Source organism: Priapulus caudatus, unplaced genomic scaffold, assembly GCF_000485595.1.
Source record: "Priapulus caudatus unplaced genomic scaffold, Priapulus_caudatus-5.0.1 Scaffold1683, whole genome shotgun sequence".
Lineage (NCBI taxonomy): Eukaryota > Metazoa > Priapulida > Priapulimorpha > Priapulimorphida > Priapulidae > Priapulus > Priapulus caudatus.
Window position 1 is genome coordinate 35,161 of NW_014578744.1, and position 17,685 is coordinate 52,845.

At 45.9% G+C, this 17,685-nt stretch overlaps 1 protein-coding gene across 1 annotated transcript; it reads right to left on the bottom strand.

Moving 5' to 3' along the window:
- Nucleotides 1-620: 620 nt before the first annotated feature.
- Nucleotides 621-13,833, bottom strand: LOC106817329 (the record flags this gene model as incomplete). Its single annotated transcript, XM_014821989.1, has 7 exons — nucleotides 621-698; nucleotides 3,284-3,411; nucleotides 3,737-3,872; nucleotides 4,162-4,607; nucleotides 4,923-5,022; nucleotides 9,275-9,354; nucleotides 13,660-13,833. Coding segments are annotated over 7 exons (1,142 nt in total), but the record flags the coding sequence as incomplete, so codon positions are not given.
- Nucleotides 13,834-17,685: the final 3,852 nt, after the last annotated feature.

Genomic DNA, 17,685 nt, shown 5'->3' on the forward strand with positions numbered 1-17,685 from the left:
TGTTGCTGTTGCGCGTCGTGTAGTTGTGGTTTGAGTCTCTCTTGTTGTTGTTGCTGTTGCGCGTCGTGTAGTTGTGGTTGGAGTTTCTCTTGTTGTAGTTGCTGTTGCGCGTCGTGTAGTTGTGGTTTGAGTTTCCCTTGTCGTTGTTTGTCGCTGCGTGGTGGTAGGCGAGGGTGTTCTTCGTGTGAATGTAAACAGTATTTCGTCGGGACGCCTAGTTGTTGTTTGCCTTGTTCTGGCTGTAGTTTGTCGTTGTGTGGTTGTTGTTGGCGTCTCTGTTGTTGTTGGTGTTGACCGTTGCGTGGTTGTAGTTGGTGTTTGTCTTCTTGTTGTTCGCGGCCGTGTTGTTGTTGTTGTCGTTGTTGTTGTTGTTGTTGGCCTTTCTCTTGTTGTCGTCTGTCGTTCAGTGGTTGTGGGTGGCTGGCGTGTGGTGATTACCCGCCGAGTGGATGTCGTTGGTTCCTTTGTGGTAGGGTTCGTAGTCTCTTTCGATTCGACTCTGGCATTTAGAGGCGTTTGAGCCGTTGTTGTAGGGGATTCGCGGGGTGGATAGGTGAACGGAATGGGCTCGTCAGAGGGCTGGCAGCTAAAATGGTAAACTCTCGCGGGGGATGGAAGATTTATCGTGATTCTACCACCTTCAGCGATGAATGCTTGCCGACTGCCATGAATCGTGAAGTCGGGATGAATGTCTTTTTCTGAATAAAAGAAAAATCGTTGATGCATGTGTTAGTCGTCTATGTTCTAATAACACCTTGTCTGTGTAAGCAAGGTAATAGACATCGTCGAGAAAATGACGGTGAACTATAAAACTGTGGTATAGTACTTGTAAAGTTACTGAAACTAGACAGCGTAAAATTAATACAAGAATTAATGTGCAATGGTGCGTGACGCTTATACTTCATCAAATTCGATTTCTTGAAACGCCTTTTCTTCTTTCTCCACTAAATAATGCTCTACTAGGAGTTGTCAATATTACTGCATGGTTTATACCAATAATGGTTAAAAGTAGTCAGTCGATAATTCAATTATCGCTTCAGTGACATATATATATATGCTACAGCTTATGACGCTGCAAATTAAACAAGGTTCTATTACGTATACGCAATATTGTCTTTATTTACCTTGCGTCGATATCATATCAACACTTCCAAATCTATTTATGCATTCGTAGTGAACCATTGAACACGCTGTAAATAAAATTAAAAAGCACAGTTACAAAATTGCTGCTTTTTATGTGCACAGACATTACACAATGCGATCATTCGTCATCGACTATGTATGGACACGCATTTTGTGACCGACAATGTTTATAATTATGCTAAGACTTCTTTAAAATTATTAAAAAATAAAACTATGGCAATTGATTAATGCGCTTTAATATTTCAAATACCACATAGAAATAGAATTTCATTGGAAAATAACATTTTAAGGTAAGTCTTAAAATTTGGTTAGGTAGTAATTCTAGTATATACTGCGCATGTGCAGCAGCTTGTTTGGCACATGAGTGGTTGGCACATGGTTATCATGGGTCACTCACTGATATATATATACGTGAACATAGAAACTTATTTGACACATTATTATATATATAGTTTGTATATAGATCAGTGTGATCACTGCGCATGCGGACAAGCGGTGGCTTGTTCAACAGCTTTGCTGTAACTTATGTATATGTATCGCGCAATTTTCCGATCTGCGCAATCTAAAGATTGCGCTGCGCAATCTCGAGATTGCCGCACAGTCTGCCGATCGGTAGATTGCGCAGATCGGAAGATTGCGCGTAACATATAGACTCTGTTACCTGGCGCCCTCTATCATCGATCTCTCTATATTTCGCCGATTGCATGGCGGCGTACCATGGCTACCACAGAAGTGCTATGCTACAAGACTGCCTCCCGCCACTATTAATAAACTAACGCCTACGAATAAACTATATGCTTGCAGCGAGAAGTGCTTCACATTATTTAAAACATATAGCACTTACTTTCATCGGCAGCATTTGGACAGTCGATGACGCCATTTCCTACTTTGTCGTGCGATATACAGGCGTTCGACCCTGGTAGGCGTATTCCGCAGTCAAATTGCCATTTCATGCAAACTGTGAAGTGAACCAATGTAAAGAAGTGTCAGTGAAACAAGATGTTTGCCTTAAAGTGCCGCGACACGAGCAACTCGCTTTACTGTATATGCTGCCGAACCCGAAATCGGGTTTTCATGTTAGAGAAACAATTTATTGTTAGAAGTTATTGTCGAAAACGGGGAGCACTCTATCTGATAATGCCAAGAGTGAGAGAGGGATCTAGTCAGGGGGCATAAAGCTCCCAGTCCCCGCATACGCAGGTATCATTGGGAAGGGTGAATGACCGATAGCCGCATAGATACCTACTATAGCTGCTGGATGCGGTTCAAACAGAGCAACAAAACCACTCTTCGTGTTGAGCATGCACGGAATTTTATTGAATCATATCGTAAGCTATCTATTGAGAGTTGTTCGGGGTGGCGCAGGCGTATAAAAGGGATACGTGCCGAAAAGTGAACGCGCACCGCCATGTCTAGTATATATATATATATAGCATCACAGCACGCGCATACGACCGATTTTTTCTCCTACGACGATAGATAGTTTTAGCGTTCCAAGTTCCTTAATCGTGATAAATGGCTATCATGCACGCATATCGATTATTGATTTATATATATCGATTATAAACCACAAGCAATTAACTTAATTATTAACCGGCGCATTCGTTTGAACGTTGAATGCATCATTATAATTTTGCTTGCGCCAAGTGCTATTGAATCAGGGCCGAGCCACGCGCTGTGAGTGTGTATATAAATTATACAAAACGCCTGCATGCTTTATAATGGCCGCTAACTTTCGCTTTCATGCGGCAGTTCGCCGCGATGTTGAACTATTCTCCACTTTTTTGAAAGAAATCGCCTGGTTGTCATTGTTCGGGCCCAGCCGCCCTTACTGGGTCACACACAGCTGCCTGCAAAGTGCAGTGATGGTAGGTAGAGAACCACTTTTACTGAAGTTGCGGGTGTGGGTGCTAGCTCGTACAGGTCCGCTGTTATACAGTTCGTGTACCCAGACATACACCTTGCTACCCTGTAGAGTGCACATGCTGAGACTGTCGTGGAGGGAGAAAGATCGAGAAATATATAGATAAAAAGAGAGAGAGCGCGCGCGACGGAGAGAAACACACACACACACACACACACCCACACACACGCACACACACACACACATGTATATATATATATACATATGATTACTTACCCCGATTTCGTACTCGTAGATGAGTCGATTGTAATGAGGAGAGTCGGGATTGCTGAGTTCGGCCGTGTATACTAGTGGCGTCACGTTCTGTCTGACGACCTTCAGTAGTATTATGTACTGACTGACACCTGCAAGAGATAAAAGCCAGCGCCCGTCACAGACATTAACCCTACCGCTTACTACTGTGTATGCGCGAGATACCGTGTATAAGGGAGAATATGACATGGCACGCGTTACGAGAAATTCACAACGAGGAATGATAACAAGAAGAAAATAAAAAAACATGATAATGGCATTTGATGAAATCATGCAGGAGTGAATAATAATATTATTCTATAAAATAAAATAATATAATTCTATTATTATTTACTCCTGGTGACATGTGCAACGTTACAAGTTGCGGTGTGTATTTTTCCAGGAGCAGCCACGATGCGATTAGGGTTCTGTACGTACCCATGCATCTCTCCTTGGGGTCGGTGCGCGAATAGCCTGGCTTACAGGTGCAGTAGAAGCGACCCGTTCTCTGTAGTTCTAAACAATATTCGTTCAGCTCGTCGTGACAGTCGGCGTTCGTCGTGCAGCCGATTACCTGAAGCAATGAGCATGCGCATTGGAGTGCTTTTCAACGACACACCACGCCGTGTGCTGAATCAAGGAGCCGTTGTCAGAAACATTCCAAGCAGTTATGACTACAATAAGTCCGAAATGGCACAACCTTTTGATGAATTGTGATGAATTTTTTCAAATTAATTAATGAAATCAATATTATTAATCATGCTCGATTGTTAGTCTTCATGCGTTTGTAACATTGAATTCCGTTACTGTTCATTAATAATTTTATTGAAATCGTACGCAGATCGCTTTGAGGTTTCTCGTACCTGTGGTCGTACGGTAGCGATTGGCGGCAGAATAACCTCCTGCGTAGTCGTGGGTATAGTTGACGGCGTCTCCGTGGTTGTCGTCGTGGTTTCCTGCGTCGTACCCTCTGTCGCGCGTGGAGTCACTGGCCTGCCTGGGCCTGCAGTTGTACCGCCGATCGTCACGCGTGTTAGCGGTGACTGCGGGCGCACGGGTGGTCGGGGAGTAGGGAATACTCCCAAGGTCACGACCTCTTCAATGTAGCCCTCGGTCGTCGGTGCGGATGTTGTTGTGGTCGTCGTCGTCGTCGTGGTCGTTGTACCCGGGATCTTAACAGGCAGCGTGATAAGAATGGGTCCTGGCCTCTGTGTTACCACAGAGGTGCGCGTGAAAGGTGGTTGGGTTGGTACCACAGTTCTGTTGACCTCAACGCGAATATCAATCGGCCTGACCGTAACTACTACTGGTTGTCTAGTAGTTGTTGTCGTCGTGGTTGGTCTTGTCCGTGGTGTACCAGGACGAACGGGCGGATGTGGCGTTGGGAATAGATCCTTGGTCACCGTTTCATCAATGTAACCTTCTGTAGTACTCGGAGTTGTTGGCCTAGCTGTTGTTGTGGTGGTTGTTGTGGTTGCTGGTGTTACATTAACGGGGACCGTGACAAACACCGACCCTGGCCTTTGTGTTACCACAGATGTGCGAGTAAAAGGTGGTCGGGTTGGAACCACTGTCCTATTGACTTCTACTTCAACAGGCGGTGGTGTTACCGTAACTACTACTGGTTGTCTAGTAGTTGTTGTCGTCGTGGTTGGTCTTGTCCGTGGGGTACCAGGACGAACGGGCGGACGTGGGGCGTTTGGCGAATAGATTCCGTTGTCCACCTATTGGTCATGGGAGGGAGGTGTTAGACCTTACTGTAGTTACTCCGAGTTGTTGGCCTAGTGCTGTATGCTTCGTGGTAGTTGTTGTGGTTGCTGGTGTCTACATCTAACGGGGGAGCCGCTGACAAAGACGACAACTGGCCCTCTCGTGTGTACCGACAGATGTGCGCAGTGAAGGTGGTTGGGTTTGGTACTAACGGTTACTTGGTTGACGCTCAACGCGAATATCAAATCGCGCCTGACCGCTAACTACTACTAGGTTTGCTAGTATTGTTGTCGTCGTGGTGTGGTCCTTGGTCCCGGTGGCGTACCAGGGCGAAACGGGGCGGATGTGGGCCGTTGAGGCAGAGGATGCCATTGGGTCGCCGCAACCGTTCAGGATCAGATGTAGACCGGTTCTGTAGTACTTCGAAGTTGGTTTGAGACTAGCGCGTTGGGGTTGTGGTTAGTTGTGGTGTGGGTTGCCTGTGTTTACAGTTCAACGGTGGGACCGGCTGACAAACGACCGCCCCTCCGCCTTTGGGGGTGTTACCGAACAGATGGTGACGAGTGCAATGGTGGTTCGGGTTTGGGGAACGACTGTCCCTATTGACGTCATACTGCGAACAGCGGTGGTGTTCGTAAACTACTAACTGGGTTCGTCTAGTAGGTCGTGTGTCGTCGGTGGGTTGGTCTTGTCCGTGGGGTAGCAGGAACGAACGGAAGGCCGGGATGTGGCCGTTCGGCAGATAGATCTGTTGGGTGGCACCGGTTTTCTGCATCACTGGGTAACCCTTCCGCTAGTGACTCGGAGGTTGTGAGCTAGGCGCTAGCTGTTGTTGTGGTGGGTTGGTTGTGGTTGCCTATGGTAACATTAACCAGGGCACCGTGACAAAACACGAGGAGCGCTGGGCTTTGTGTTGTACCACGAGATGTGCCGGAGTAAAAAGGTTGGTCGGGTTTGTACCCCCACAGGCTGTCTGGTTGACTCTCAAAAAACGCGGAAGTATCGAATCGCTCGACGATAACGTACTACTGGTTGTCTTGTAGTGTGTTGGGGTCCCGGGTCGGTGGTTGGGGTTGCTTGTCCCGGGTGGGTACCAGACGAAATCGGCGGATGCTGCGTGGGAATGAGATCCTTGGTCGCAGCCGTTTTTGCATCAATGGTAACCGTTTCTGTAGTACTTCCGGAGCTTGTGGGCCTAGCGGTGTTCGTTGTCTGGTTGGTTGTTGTGGTTGCTAGGGTTGGCCCATTCAACGGGCGGACCGTGGAAAACCCCCCGGACCGCTGGGGCCTTTGTGTTACCGACAGATGTGCCGAGTGGGGAAGAGGGGTGGGGTCCGGGGGCTGTTGGACCCCTGCTCCTATTGACCTCGCCTACGTTCAACAGGCGGTGTGTTAAAAACGATTGTAACTATCGTTACTCGGTTGGTCTAGTATCTGTTGTGCGTCGTGTTTGCGGTTTGTCCCGTGGGGATCATCCGGAGAGGACGACCGGGCGAAGGATGTGGCGGCTTTGTGGGAATAGATACTTGGTCCGACCGTTTCAGATCAATGTAACCCGTTTCCCTGGTAGTACTGCGGAGTGTGGTGTGGGCCCTAGCGTGTTGTTGTGGGGTGGTGCTGGTTGTGGGATTGCGGGGGGTGTTACGAGGGTGGGTGGAGAGCGGGGGGACCGTGACACAAGCCACCGACCCTGGGGCCTTTGTGTTACCCAACAGAAATGAGTGCGGAGGATAGAACAGGGTGTTGGGGGGGTTTGGACAGAGACTGTCCTATGTGGTGACCGTGTGTCTAACTGGTTCAAGGCGCGAGCGTACCGCGGTGGGGGGTGACTACCTTACCTGGTTGTACTGGTAGTTGCTTGTCGGTCCGTGGGTTGTGGTCTTTGTCCGGTGGGTTACCAGGACGAACGAGCATGGGGCGACGTGCGTTTGGGGAATGAGATACGTTTTATTGGTCACGCTTTTGTTCATCAATGTTAACCTTCTGTAGTACTCCGGAGTTGTGTGGCCTAAGTGAGCTTGGTTGGTTGGGGTGGTCTTGTTGTGGTGGTGCCTGGTGGTTACCATTTAAACGGGGGACCGTGACAGTGGAAGACCGCACCCTGGCTTCTGTGTAAGCTACACAGATGTGCGAAGTAAAAGGTGTCGGGGTTGGTACCGGGAAACAGGTTCTGGGTTGAACGCAGTCAAACGGGCGAATGATCAAGTCGGCCGCTGACCGTGAACACTACTCGTGCTCTACGTAGCTTGTTGTGCGTCGTGGGGGTTGGTCCGCTAGTGGTCGTGGGGTGGTACCAGATCGAACGGGCGGGAATGTGGCGGTTGGGATAGACCGTTTGCTGCCCGGTTGCATCCAAGGTACCTTGCTGTAGGGTAGCGTGCGGAGTTGGTTGCGCCGTAGGCTGTTGTTCGGTGGTGTTGTGTGGTGTGGCTCGGTGTTAACATTAACGGGGACGCGGGTGACAGAACCACCGCGGACACAGCGGTGGGGCGCGGTCTGTGGTGAGCGGAGGGAAGAGGTGCGGGTGTGAAGAGGGTTTGCGCGGTGGAAAACAACTGTCCCTATTAACTTCGGTAACCGTTCAACCCGGACGGTGGGCGTCACCCGTAACTAAGGCTGACTGGTCGTCGCTTAGTCGGTCTGTCGTTGGTTCTCGTAGTGTTGGGTTGGTTGTCGGGCTTGATGGAATGCTGTGCAATGTGCCTGTGAAAGCGGATGGTAGGAAGATGACAATTTGGGCCAAGCGGTGCGTGTCCGATCAAATCGTTGAGTGACGCTGGGGGACGTCCCCAGATGGGGTGGTTTATACCGTATCGGGATGGGGATTCTGCGGTTGACGTCTTTGAAATTATTTGATCATCAACATCTGGAGTCGTCCTGGTACGTACTGGCTGTGCTGGAAGTTGTAGTTTGTCTTTGTGTAGTTGTGGTTGGAGTTTCTCTTGTTGTAGTTGGAACGTCGGGTGAAGGTTGTGGCTGTTGGAGTTTTCGCCCCTTGTCGTTGTTTGTCCCGGGCCGTGGGCGTGGGGGTAGGGCGAGGGGGTGTGTTCTTCGTGGTGAATGTAAAGGCAGTAATGTCGGTCGCCGCCCTGAAGTGTGTTGTTTTGCCTTGTTTGCGCTGTAAGTTTTGTCGTTGGTGTGGTTGTTGGTTGGCCGTCTGCTGGTTGTTGTGCTGGTGTTCGACCGTTGCGTGCGTTGCTAGTTGGTGTTGTCGTTCTTGTTCGTTCGCGGCCGTGTTGTTGTGTGTGTCGTTGTTTGTGGTTGTTGGCCTTTTCTCTGGTTTGTCGGTCTGTCGTTCAGTGGGTTGTGGGGGCTGGCGTGTGGTTGTATGTTACCCGCCCGAGTGGGATGTCGTTTGGTTTCCTTGTGTGGTAGGGTCGTAGAAAGTCTTTTCGATTGACTCCTGGCATTGAGAGGCGTTTGAGCCGTTGTTGTCCGGGGATTCGCGCGGGGTGGATAGGTGAACGGAGAATGGGCCGTCAGAGGGCTGGCAGCTAAAAATGGTAAACTCTCGCGGGGGATGGAAAGAGATTTGTATCGAGTGAGTTCTACCCTTCAGCGATGACAATGCCTTTGCGACTGCCCAATGAAATCGTGGCAAGTCCGGGATTGGAATGTCTTTTTTCTGAATAAAAGCAAAATCGTTGATTGCATGTGTTAGTCGTCTATGTTCTAAATAACACTTGTCCTGCTGTAACAAGGTTAAATAGACATCGTCGAGAAATGAACAGTGAATGTATAGAAACTGGTGTGTATAGTTTGTGAAGTTACTGAAGACTAGACAGCGGTAAAATGAGTTAATATCAAGAATTAATGCGCAATGGTGCGTGACTCTTATACTTCATTCAAATTCGATTGTCCTGAAACGCATTTCTTCTTGTCTCTCACAAAGATACATGCGTCTACTAGTGAGTTTGGTCCAATATTACTGGGTGTCATGGTTTATACGCAATAAGAATTGGTTAAGAAAGTAAGTCAGGTCGATAATGTCCAACTATCGCTTCACGTGACCATATAAATATAGATGCTACAGCCTGTAATGACGCTGCAAATTAAACAAGGGGTTCTATTTACGTATACCAATATTGTCTGTTAATTTCTACCTTGCGTCGATATGGCAAGTGATCAAGCACTTCCAAATCTTATTTATGCATTCGTAGTGAACGCATTGAAGCACGCTGTAACTAAATTAAAAAAAGCACGGGTTATCACAAATGGCTGCTTTGATGTGCACAGACAATTAACAGTGCCAATGCCATTCGTCACCTTGACTATGTTCATGGACAGGAGGGCAGCGAACCATTTTTGTGACGACACATGTTTAATAATTATGCTGAAGGGACTTCCTAAAATTATGATAAAATAGAACTATGGGCAATTGATTAATGCGCTTTAACGTATTTCAAATACCACATAGGGAAATAGAATTCATTGGACAGTAACATTTCTAAGGCGTAAGTCTTAAAATTTGGTTAGGTAGTAAGTTCTAGTTATATACTGCGCATGTTGCAGCATGCGTTCGTTTGCACATGGGTTTGGTTGCGTCACATGTATCATGGGGTCCACTCACTTGATGTATAGATATTAGTACGTAACATAGAAACTATTTGACACATTATTATTTTATAATAGTTTGTATAATAGATCAGTTGTGATCACTGGCGCATGCGGCCAAGCGGTGGGTCTGTTCAACAGTTTTGCTGTAACTTATGCTATATGTATGCGCCGCGCAATCTAAGAGATGCGCGGGCGCAATCGTCGAGATTGCCGCACAGGTATGCCGATCGGTAGATTCGCACAGGATCGGCTAGAGTTGGCGCGCGTGCGCAAACGGTAGAGTTGCGCAGGATCGGAAGATTTGCACGTAACATATACCTGTGTAGTACCCTGGCGCCCTCTATTGTCGAATCCTCTCTATATTTCGCGCGGATTTGCAATGCGGGCGTATACCATGGCTTCCCCGACAGAAGTGCTATGCTAACAAGACTGGCCTCACGCCGACTATTAATTAAATAACGCCGTACGATAGAACTAATATGCTGTGCAGCAAGACAGTGCTGTACATTAAAAACATATTAGCACTTTTACTTTCCATCGGCAGGCGTTTGACATCCGATTTTGACGCCGGTTTCCTACTTTGTCAGGTGCGATATACAGGCGTTCGACCTCTGGCTAGGCGTATTCCGCAGTCAAATTGCCAATTTCATGGGCAAATTGTGAAGTGGAACCAATGTTAAAGGGCGAAGGTGTCAGTGAAACAAGATGTTTGGGCCTTAAAGTGGCGCGACACCGAGCAACTCGGCTTTAACTGTATAGGTGCGCCCGAACCCAGAAATCGGTTATCACCCTGTTAGAGAAACAGATCTGTTATTGTTGAGAGGTTATTGGGGTCGAAAACGGGGAAGCACTCTATCTGATCAATGCGAACGAGTGAGAGAAAGGATGCTTAGTCAGGGGGGGCATAATAGCTCCCGCAGTTCCCGCATACTCAGGTATCATTCGTGAAAAGGTGAACTGACCGCGATTGAGCCGCAATAGATACACCTACTAAAGCTGCTGGGATGCGGTTCAAACAGGCGAGCAACAAAAACCACTCTTCGGTGTTAGAGCATGCACGGAATTTATTGAATCATATCGTGAAGCTATTGTTTGAGAGTGTGTTTCGGCGGTGGGCGCAGGCGTAATAAAAAGGGATACGTGCCGAAAAGTGAACGCGCACCGGCCATGTCTAAGATATAATAGTAGATATATTAGTATAGCATCACAGCACGTGCGGGGGTGTCGCATACGAACCGATTTTCTCGCTACGAACGATAGATAAGATTTAGCGAGTCCAAAGTTCCCTTAAGTCGTGAATTAAGAATGGCTGTCCATTGCACGCATGATCCGGATTATTGATTTATATTAATCGATTATAAACCACAAAGCAATTACCTTGAAGTTATAACCGGCGCATTTCGTGGTTTGAGAGTTGAATGCATCATTGATAATTTTGCTTGCGTCAGAGTGCTATTGAATCCAGGGCCGAGCACGCGCTGTGGAGTGTGTATATCAAATTATTACAAAACGCCTGCATGGCTTTATAAATGGGCCGCTTAACGTTTCGCTTTCATTGCGGCAGTTCGCCGCCGATGTTGAACTATTCCTCCACCTTTTTGAAAAGAAATCGCTATAGCGCGCTGCGTGTTGTCAGTTTGTTCGGTCACCCCAAGCCCGCCCTTACTGTGGGTCACAGCTGGCCTGTTGAGGAGTGCAGTGATGGTAAGCGTAGAGAGACCCTTTTTACTGGACAGTTGCGGGTGTGGTGTGCCTGAGCTCGTACAGGGTCCGCTGTTATTCAGTTCGTGTCACCCAGACATCACCTTGCTCCCGGCTAGAGTGGCACATGCGAGACCTGTCGCGTGAAGGGAGAGAAATATATAGATAAATAGAGAGAGAGATCGCGCGCGACGGGGAGGAAAAGATAAAAGGACGAAATAAGACGCGACGGAGATCGGAGAGGAGAGAGAAGAGAGAGGAGAGAGAGGAGAGGAAGACGAGAAGAGAGGAGAGAGAGGGAGAGATAGCAGGAGAGAGAGGAGGAGGGAGAGAGAGAGAGAGAGAGAGAGAGTGAAAGACAGAGAGATAGATATAGATAGAGAGAGAGATAGATAGAAAGAGAGTGAGAGACAGAGATATAGATAAAGAAAAAAATATATATATATATAGAGAAAGAGAGATAGATAGAGAGAGTTAGAGACATATAGATAGATAGAGAGAGAGAGAGATAGAGAGAGAGAGAGACAGAGAGAGAAAGAGCGCGAGAGAGAGAGAGAGAGAGAGAGAGAGAGAGAGAGAGAGAGAGAGAGAGAGAGAGAGAGCGAATAATAAAGGAGAGAGGGCAATCAAAGTAATGTAGAAGTAAAGGGAGGGAGGGAGAAAGATAAACTGAGCGAGAAAAATATATAGATAGACAATGAGAGAGGGGGATACAGGGCAAAGATATGTATGTGTGTGTGTTAGTTAGTTAGGTTGTTAGGTTGTTTGTTTGTTTGTGTGATTATTATGTGAATACTAATGTTCCATTATCTTCCTCCCTGACCAAATACATGATTAAACATGCAGAGATTGCTACCGACAAGCATAAATATCGATTGTTCTAACTTTGGGCGTGTCAATAACTTTGTGCGGCTATGCACGCGTTCGTAAGATATATGGAGATAATTACTAGACATAGTTAAAGTAGATGTTAGAACCCCATTGAAAACAAATTTTCGTAATTGTTTCTCTGTTATGCCACTAGATTAAAACCCGGATGCAGTCGAACTACAATTCCACATAGTGAATAATTATAATTGTATTGAGATCGCATGCCAGAGTGGCATTAACTCGTACATAGAAGCACTGTGTCTCCTATATGCGTGGATGGATAACATACTGTTTGTGCACCTAAATTAAATAATAACGTCAATGATTTTATTATACAAACGCAGATGCAGCGTTCGGGCTCGCGGATTAATCATAGCTTCGTATGCCATGTTACCGACAGTATGCACAATCTACAAAGAACAATAGAGTTCATGGGCCAGATTCCAACAATTTAGCTGTCCGTACCCTCTGAGGTAAACAAAGTTTATGCCGTAACGTGACGTCGCGGGGGGGATTCAAACGGGTAGATTGTTTGACATGCAATTGATTAATTGTTTTTTGCCTATATGATCATTATATGTAGGTGGTCAAATTCATGGAAGATAGGGCAATGCATGCTTATATTAGTCTTCGCCACGCACAAAACCACGTTGGTGCAGAGTATTAGAAATAACTAGGTCTAATATTACAATCTCTGGGTCTAACCAGTGCAGGCCAAACACGAGCTTACATGTTAATTACGTACGCGCATTGCTTGCTTTCAAATTAACGCTATACACGAACGAACACTGCGCGCTATATTCACCGGAGCCTCCCATATAGCAGGTTGTTTACTCTCAGTGAGAGCCAAGAGAAATATTCTTAGACCATATGAAAAACTAGTAACTCTTTCTCATCGTTTCCCGCTGAAAGAATCGTGTATGAAACATTCATAGAACGGAACAATCTGGTAACAAACTCATGCAACATTAGTCAGCTTAAAAACTAGACTGGTTGACGAAACCGCTGCTAACCGGCTAAATACGAGCATCTGCCATAAAACAAACTTACTCTCATAATCGTTTATTAATTTTTATGATTAATTTTTATATATTTATATGATTTAAATAATTTTAGCATTGGTAAATTTGTAATTCAGCGGTCTCTATGTTAACTAATCTCGTAGCGCAGCCGACTTTGATGATCTACAAGATTTTTGTCACTTTAACCCTTTATTCTAATAATATATATTACTGCCTGTATATATTACGCACCTGCCGCACTAAATCATAGTTGTAATTAGATGATATTATTGGTGTACATGTATCTGAATGGTGCTATTCCTATCTTTGCAGGTAATCGTTGTCATTGTTCAATAAAGAAGTGACAAATACACTGCGTTCTTATTTTAGTAATCATCATGAACAAATAAACATGCCGCTCTTCCGCGTTAAATTCTAGCATGTTAACATCGTGCGCGAATGAACATTCTGAATTGTGAATCCTGAATGTGTTCGCTGCGCACGTTGAACAGTTCCACTCACTCTCGTCGGAGCCGTCTGCGCAGTCCATGTAGCCATCCTGGTACCTCGCGGCGGGTATGCAAATGTACGGCGTGCTCCTACACGAGTACTCGTCAATGCCGCAGAAGACCGAGTAGTCCTGCTCGTTCTCAGAGCGCTGCCTCTGCTGGAAGCGTCGCCCCTGTTGTCCGCACGCTGCAAGGAAGCCAGCAAAACGTCACGTGACTACATGCACCAATCACACACGCGAGGAGAGCCGACGAAGCGGACAGATAGATAGATTGACTGATAGAAAGACGGGCTGAGAGACTGACAGACGGACGGACGGACGGACGGACGGACGGACGGACAGACAGACAGACAGACAGACAGACAGACAGGCAGGCAGGGAGACAGACAAACAGACAGACAGACAGACAAACAGACAGACAGACAGACAGACAGACAGACAGACAGACAGACAGACAGACAGACAGACAGACAGACAGACAGACAGACAGACAGACAGACCGACAGACAGACAGACAGACAGACAGACAGACAGACAGACAGACAGACAGACCGACAGACAAACGGACAGATTTAAGCATGCTTAACAAATTTGCATTGAATAATCTAGGCGTAGTAGGCATTACTATAGATGCTGAGCCAGCAGCAACGATGCTACTACATGCATCCGACCCTTCTGCAAAGGCTGTACTATCCTAAAAACAATTCAATACACGCGGAAATACTGCGTATAAGCGTAGTTCATCAACATAGAAGAGCTCACAGGATAGACATATAAACGAGAATTACACGAGAATACACGAGAATATACCAATAATTAACGTACAAGGAGAAACGATCAGGGTCATTATTATTATTGACACCTATAAGCATACAAACAAGAGCGTATTAAGAAAGAATATACCTTCTTTATACGCTCTTGATACAAAGTATAACCAGTAGCGCCCCCCACGACGTTTCTCCCGTCACACGTAAGCGGGTAGTATGGGCCTCTAATTTGCGAGACGTAAAAGAAATCATTTCGGTCGAACATAAAACTTAAAAAACGAGGCGCCTTTGTAGCTAGGAAAGGTTTCGCATTAAGCAAACACTTTGCGGGTCGTAAAATTTGCAATGAAATCAAATGTGCTACGACTCATCACTTAGTTTCTGGGTAACGTGGCGTGGGTTCTGAAAGGACGAGAAAAGGAGAAAGCGCGCAAGAGAGAGGGAAAGAGAATGAGAGAAAAAAAAGTACAAGAGACGGAGAGAGAGAGAGAGCATGAGAGAAAGAAAGTACAAGAGAGAGAGAGAGAGAGAGAGACAGCGAAAGCGTAAGATGGAGAGAGAGCACGCGCGCGAAAGAGGGAGAGAAACAGTGAAAGCAAGCGAGCGAGCGAGTGTGCGAGAGAAATATGTATACACACAGAGAGAAAAAATCATAGAGAAAGAAAGAGAGAGAGAGAGAGAGAGAGAGAGAGAGAGAGAGAGAGAGAGAGAGAGCGAGAAAGCGATAAAGACAAACCCGGAGGCTAAAGGCGTACACCTCTGCGAGGCCGTGCCTTTATGGGCAAACAAGCTCCACCTGCTACGTGTATGAGTGACTCAAATGGGCAATGCCCGCCAGCGAATACTATGCGTCTTACTAATGCTAAGGCGTCTGCAAATACGGGGATGAGCATGCACGCACTGACAGTAAGACAGGATCATTCGCGTTCTCAGAACCGAAGGAGCGGGAGAAGGATATATGATCTCATTACACAGTAGCGCCATATTTGGGCATTGAAGGTGCTCTCTATAAATGTTTTTGCCGCCCCCACACCGCTCCAACTACATCTTGTTTTACCACATATAACATGTCCTATACAATTATTACGCGCCATTTTTAGATATTTACATAACGTGTTTTGCTCATTTCTTAACGAGAAATCTCTAGCTCCTGCAGGAATCGATTATTGATTAATCAACACGCAGAAGAGTAATAACAACAGAAAACAATTGAAATCTATATCGAACTGGCATTTTTACGCTTTGCCTTTGTAATCAATCTAGGATTTTTGTCTAGTCATCATGCAGTAGCCAGACCCGCCCAGTAGAATTACGTCTGCTATTGAAATTCGGGATCATTTTGCAACCGTCACAAGTAGGCCTATGCGCTGAAATTGACGCTTAAAGTTATTAAACATTGATTTTACATTAAAATCAGGTGAGCTGGCCCAATCTCTGACAAAGAACAGAATTGAGTTAAAGTCGATTTGAACATGCCTATTATCGAGGATGTCATTACTAAAACAGCTGACTCGTGTCTGCTCATCGTGATTGGCTTCGATTTCTCAATCCTCGCTCGTCTATAACTTCTATGTATTAAATAATGTAAAAAGCCAGCCATCGCTAGAGTAAGCGTTCCATTATAAACGCAGAGAATATAGCCCAGCCTCACGCTGAAAGACAATCTATGTAACTTAACCGTTTAAACACTCGTGAGGTTGTGTCAATAATCTAAAGTCATAGTACTAAAAAAATAAACTAAACAAAAACCTTGCATTTATTTCTTTAATTTTTTTCCCATGTTTTGCGATAATGTAATTGGTAATATGTAGACTCATAATGTTAATAGATTTATATGGCGCTTGGGTATTTTAGGTAAATTATTTTATGATTTCATGTTATAAGTATGGAAATCGAAAAATTCTAGCAATATCCTTTGTTACATCGCTGAATTGTATAATAATAGCCTGTGCTTAGGCTGCCCAACCACATTCTGTGTTTTAGAGGGGAAATCGAAATGTGTTTACTAAACACTTAAATAGCTATAACGCTTCATTGAATTTCATTTGTAAGAATTTATTTTTAAAAGTACTCTAATACTCATGCAAGTAACATTGTAAGTAATAAGTAATGCGGCTTATATGTGTTTTGCTTTTCTAGCTATCACAAGCATGGACACCCATCTCGTCAATTACAGGTAAAGCGAACTATTACAACTACTATTCGAACTAGACGAAAGGGTTGCGAATTCCCTTATCGCATCCTAAATACATAATTCATGAAAACCTTCTATATTAAATCCAAGCACATATACTCTTCGCGCGCGAGAGACCACTGCGTGCAGATTGCCGTGTTTTGCCAATTAAAATGACAGTGACTCGCGACGATGAGTAGAACAATGCTGTCACTGTGTCACGCGTACGTGTATGTCGCAAATCAGACCTTAGTCGCAAATCATCGACGACGCGACGAGGACGCCCTTCGGTGTGTGCGCCACCTGCGGCAAAGTCGCTCGCTCTGTCATGGTGTATGCAGATGAACGAGGCAGCTATGTGTGGCTGCTTCTTGTCAGCCTGTTCTGCTAGCATCTATGACAAATACGACATACGCATATACGCTCTCCTATGACACTATTTGTCATAGGATGATTCTTCCTATGACAAATATTGCTGTATGTGTTGCGCGCATCATAGGAGTTTAGGAGCGCTATTATGAACGCAAGCAGTGAATTTGAGCTGTAAAGCGGAACGAAGTTGACTCGTCAATATTTGTCATAGGAAGAATATTCCTGACAAATAGTGTCATAGGAGAGCGTATATGCGTATGTCGTATTTGTCATAGATGCTAGCAGAACAAGGGTGTTTTTGTAGTACGTACATATTGCTCGTCGCTGGACAATGAAGTGACCAGTTCGTGAGAAACACGTTAGCATGCTGGTCGCTACGATGCTCGGACGGGCGGACATCCTTGTTCGTTGGACGGCCCCGCGTTAGCCAATGCCACGCGAAGTCAGCACGTAGAAAGCAGGCCGTGTGTGTGTGTGTGTGTGTGTGTGTGTGTGTGTGTGTGTGTGTGTGTGTGTGTGTGTGTGTGTGTGTGTGTGTGCGTGTGCATGTGTTTGCGAGATAGAGTGTGTGTGTGTGCGCGCGCGTGTGTGTGTGCGCTCAAAAACAGAAGGCCGGCCAGCGCGGTGAATCAAATGACAAGCCAGCGCAAGCAGACGGGGTAGGCCTACTACTTATCGAATTTACTCCGACGCTGACTCTTTTCGTCGTATTTAGAGCGAAAGGA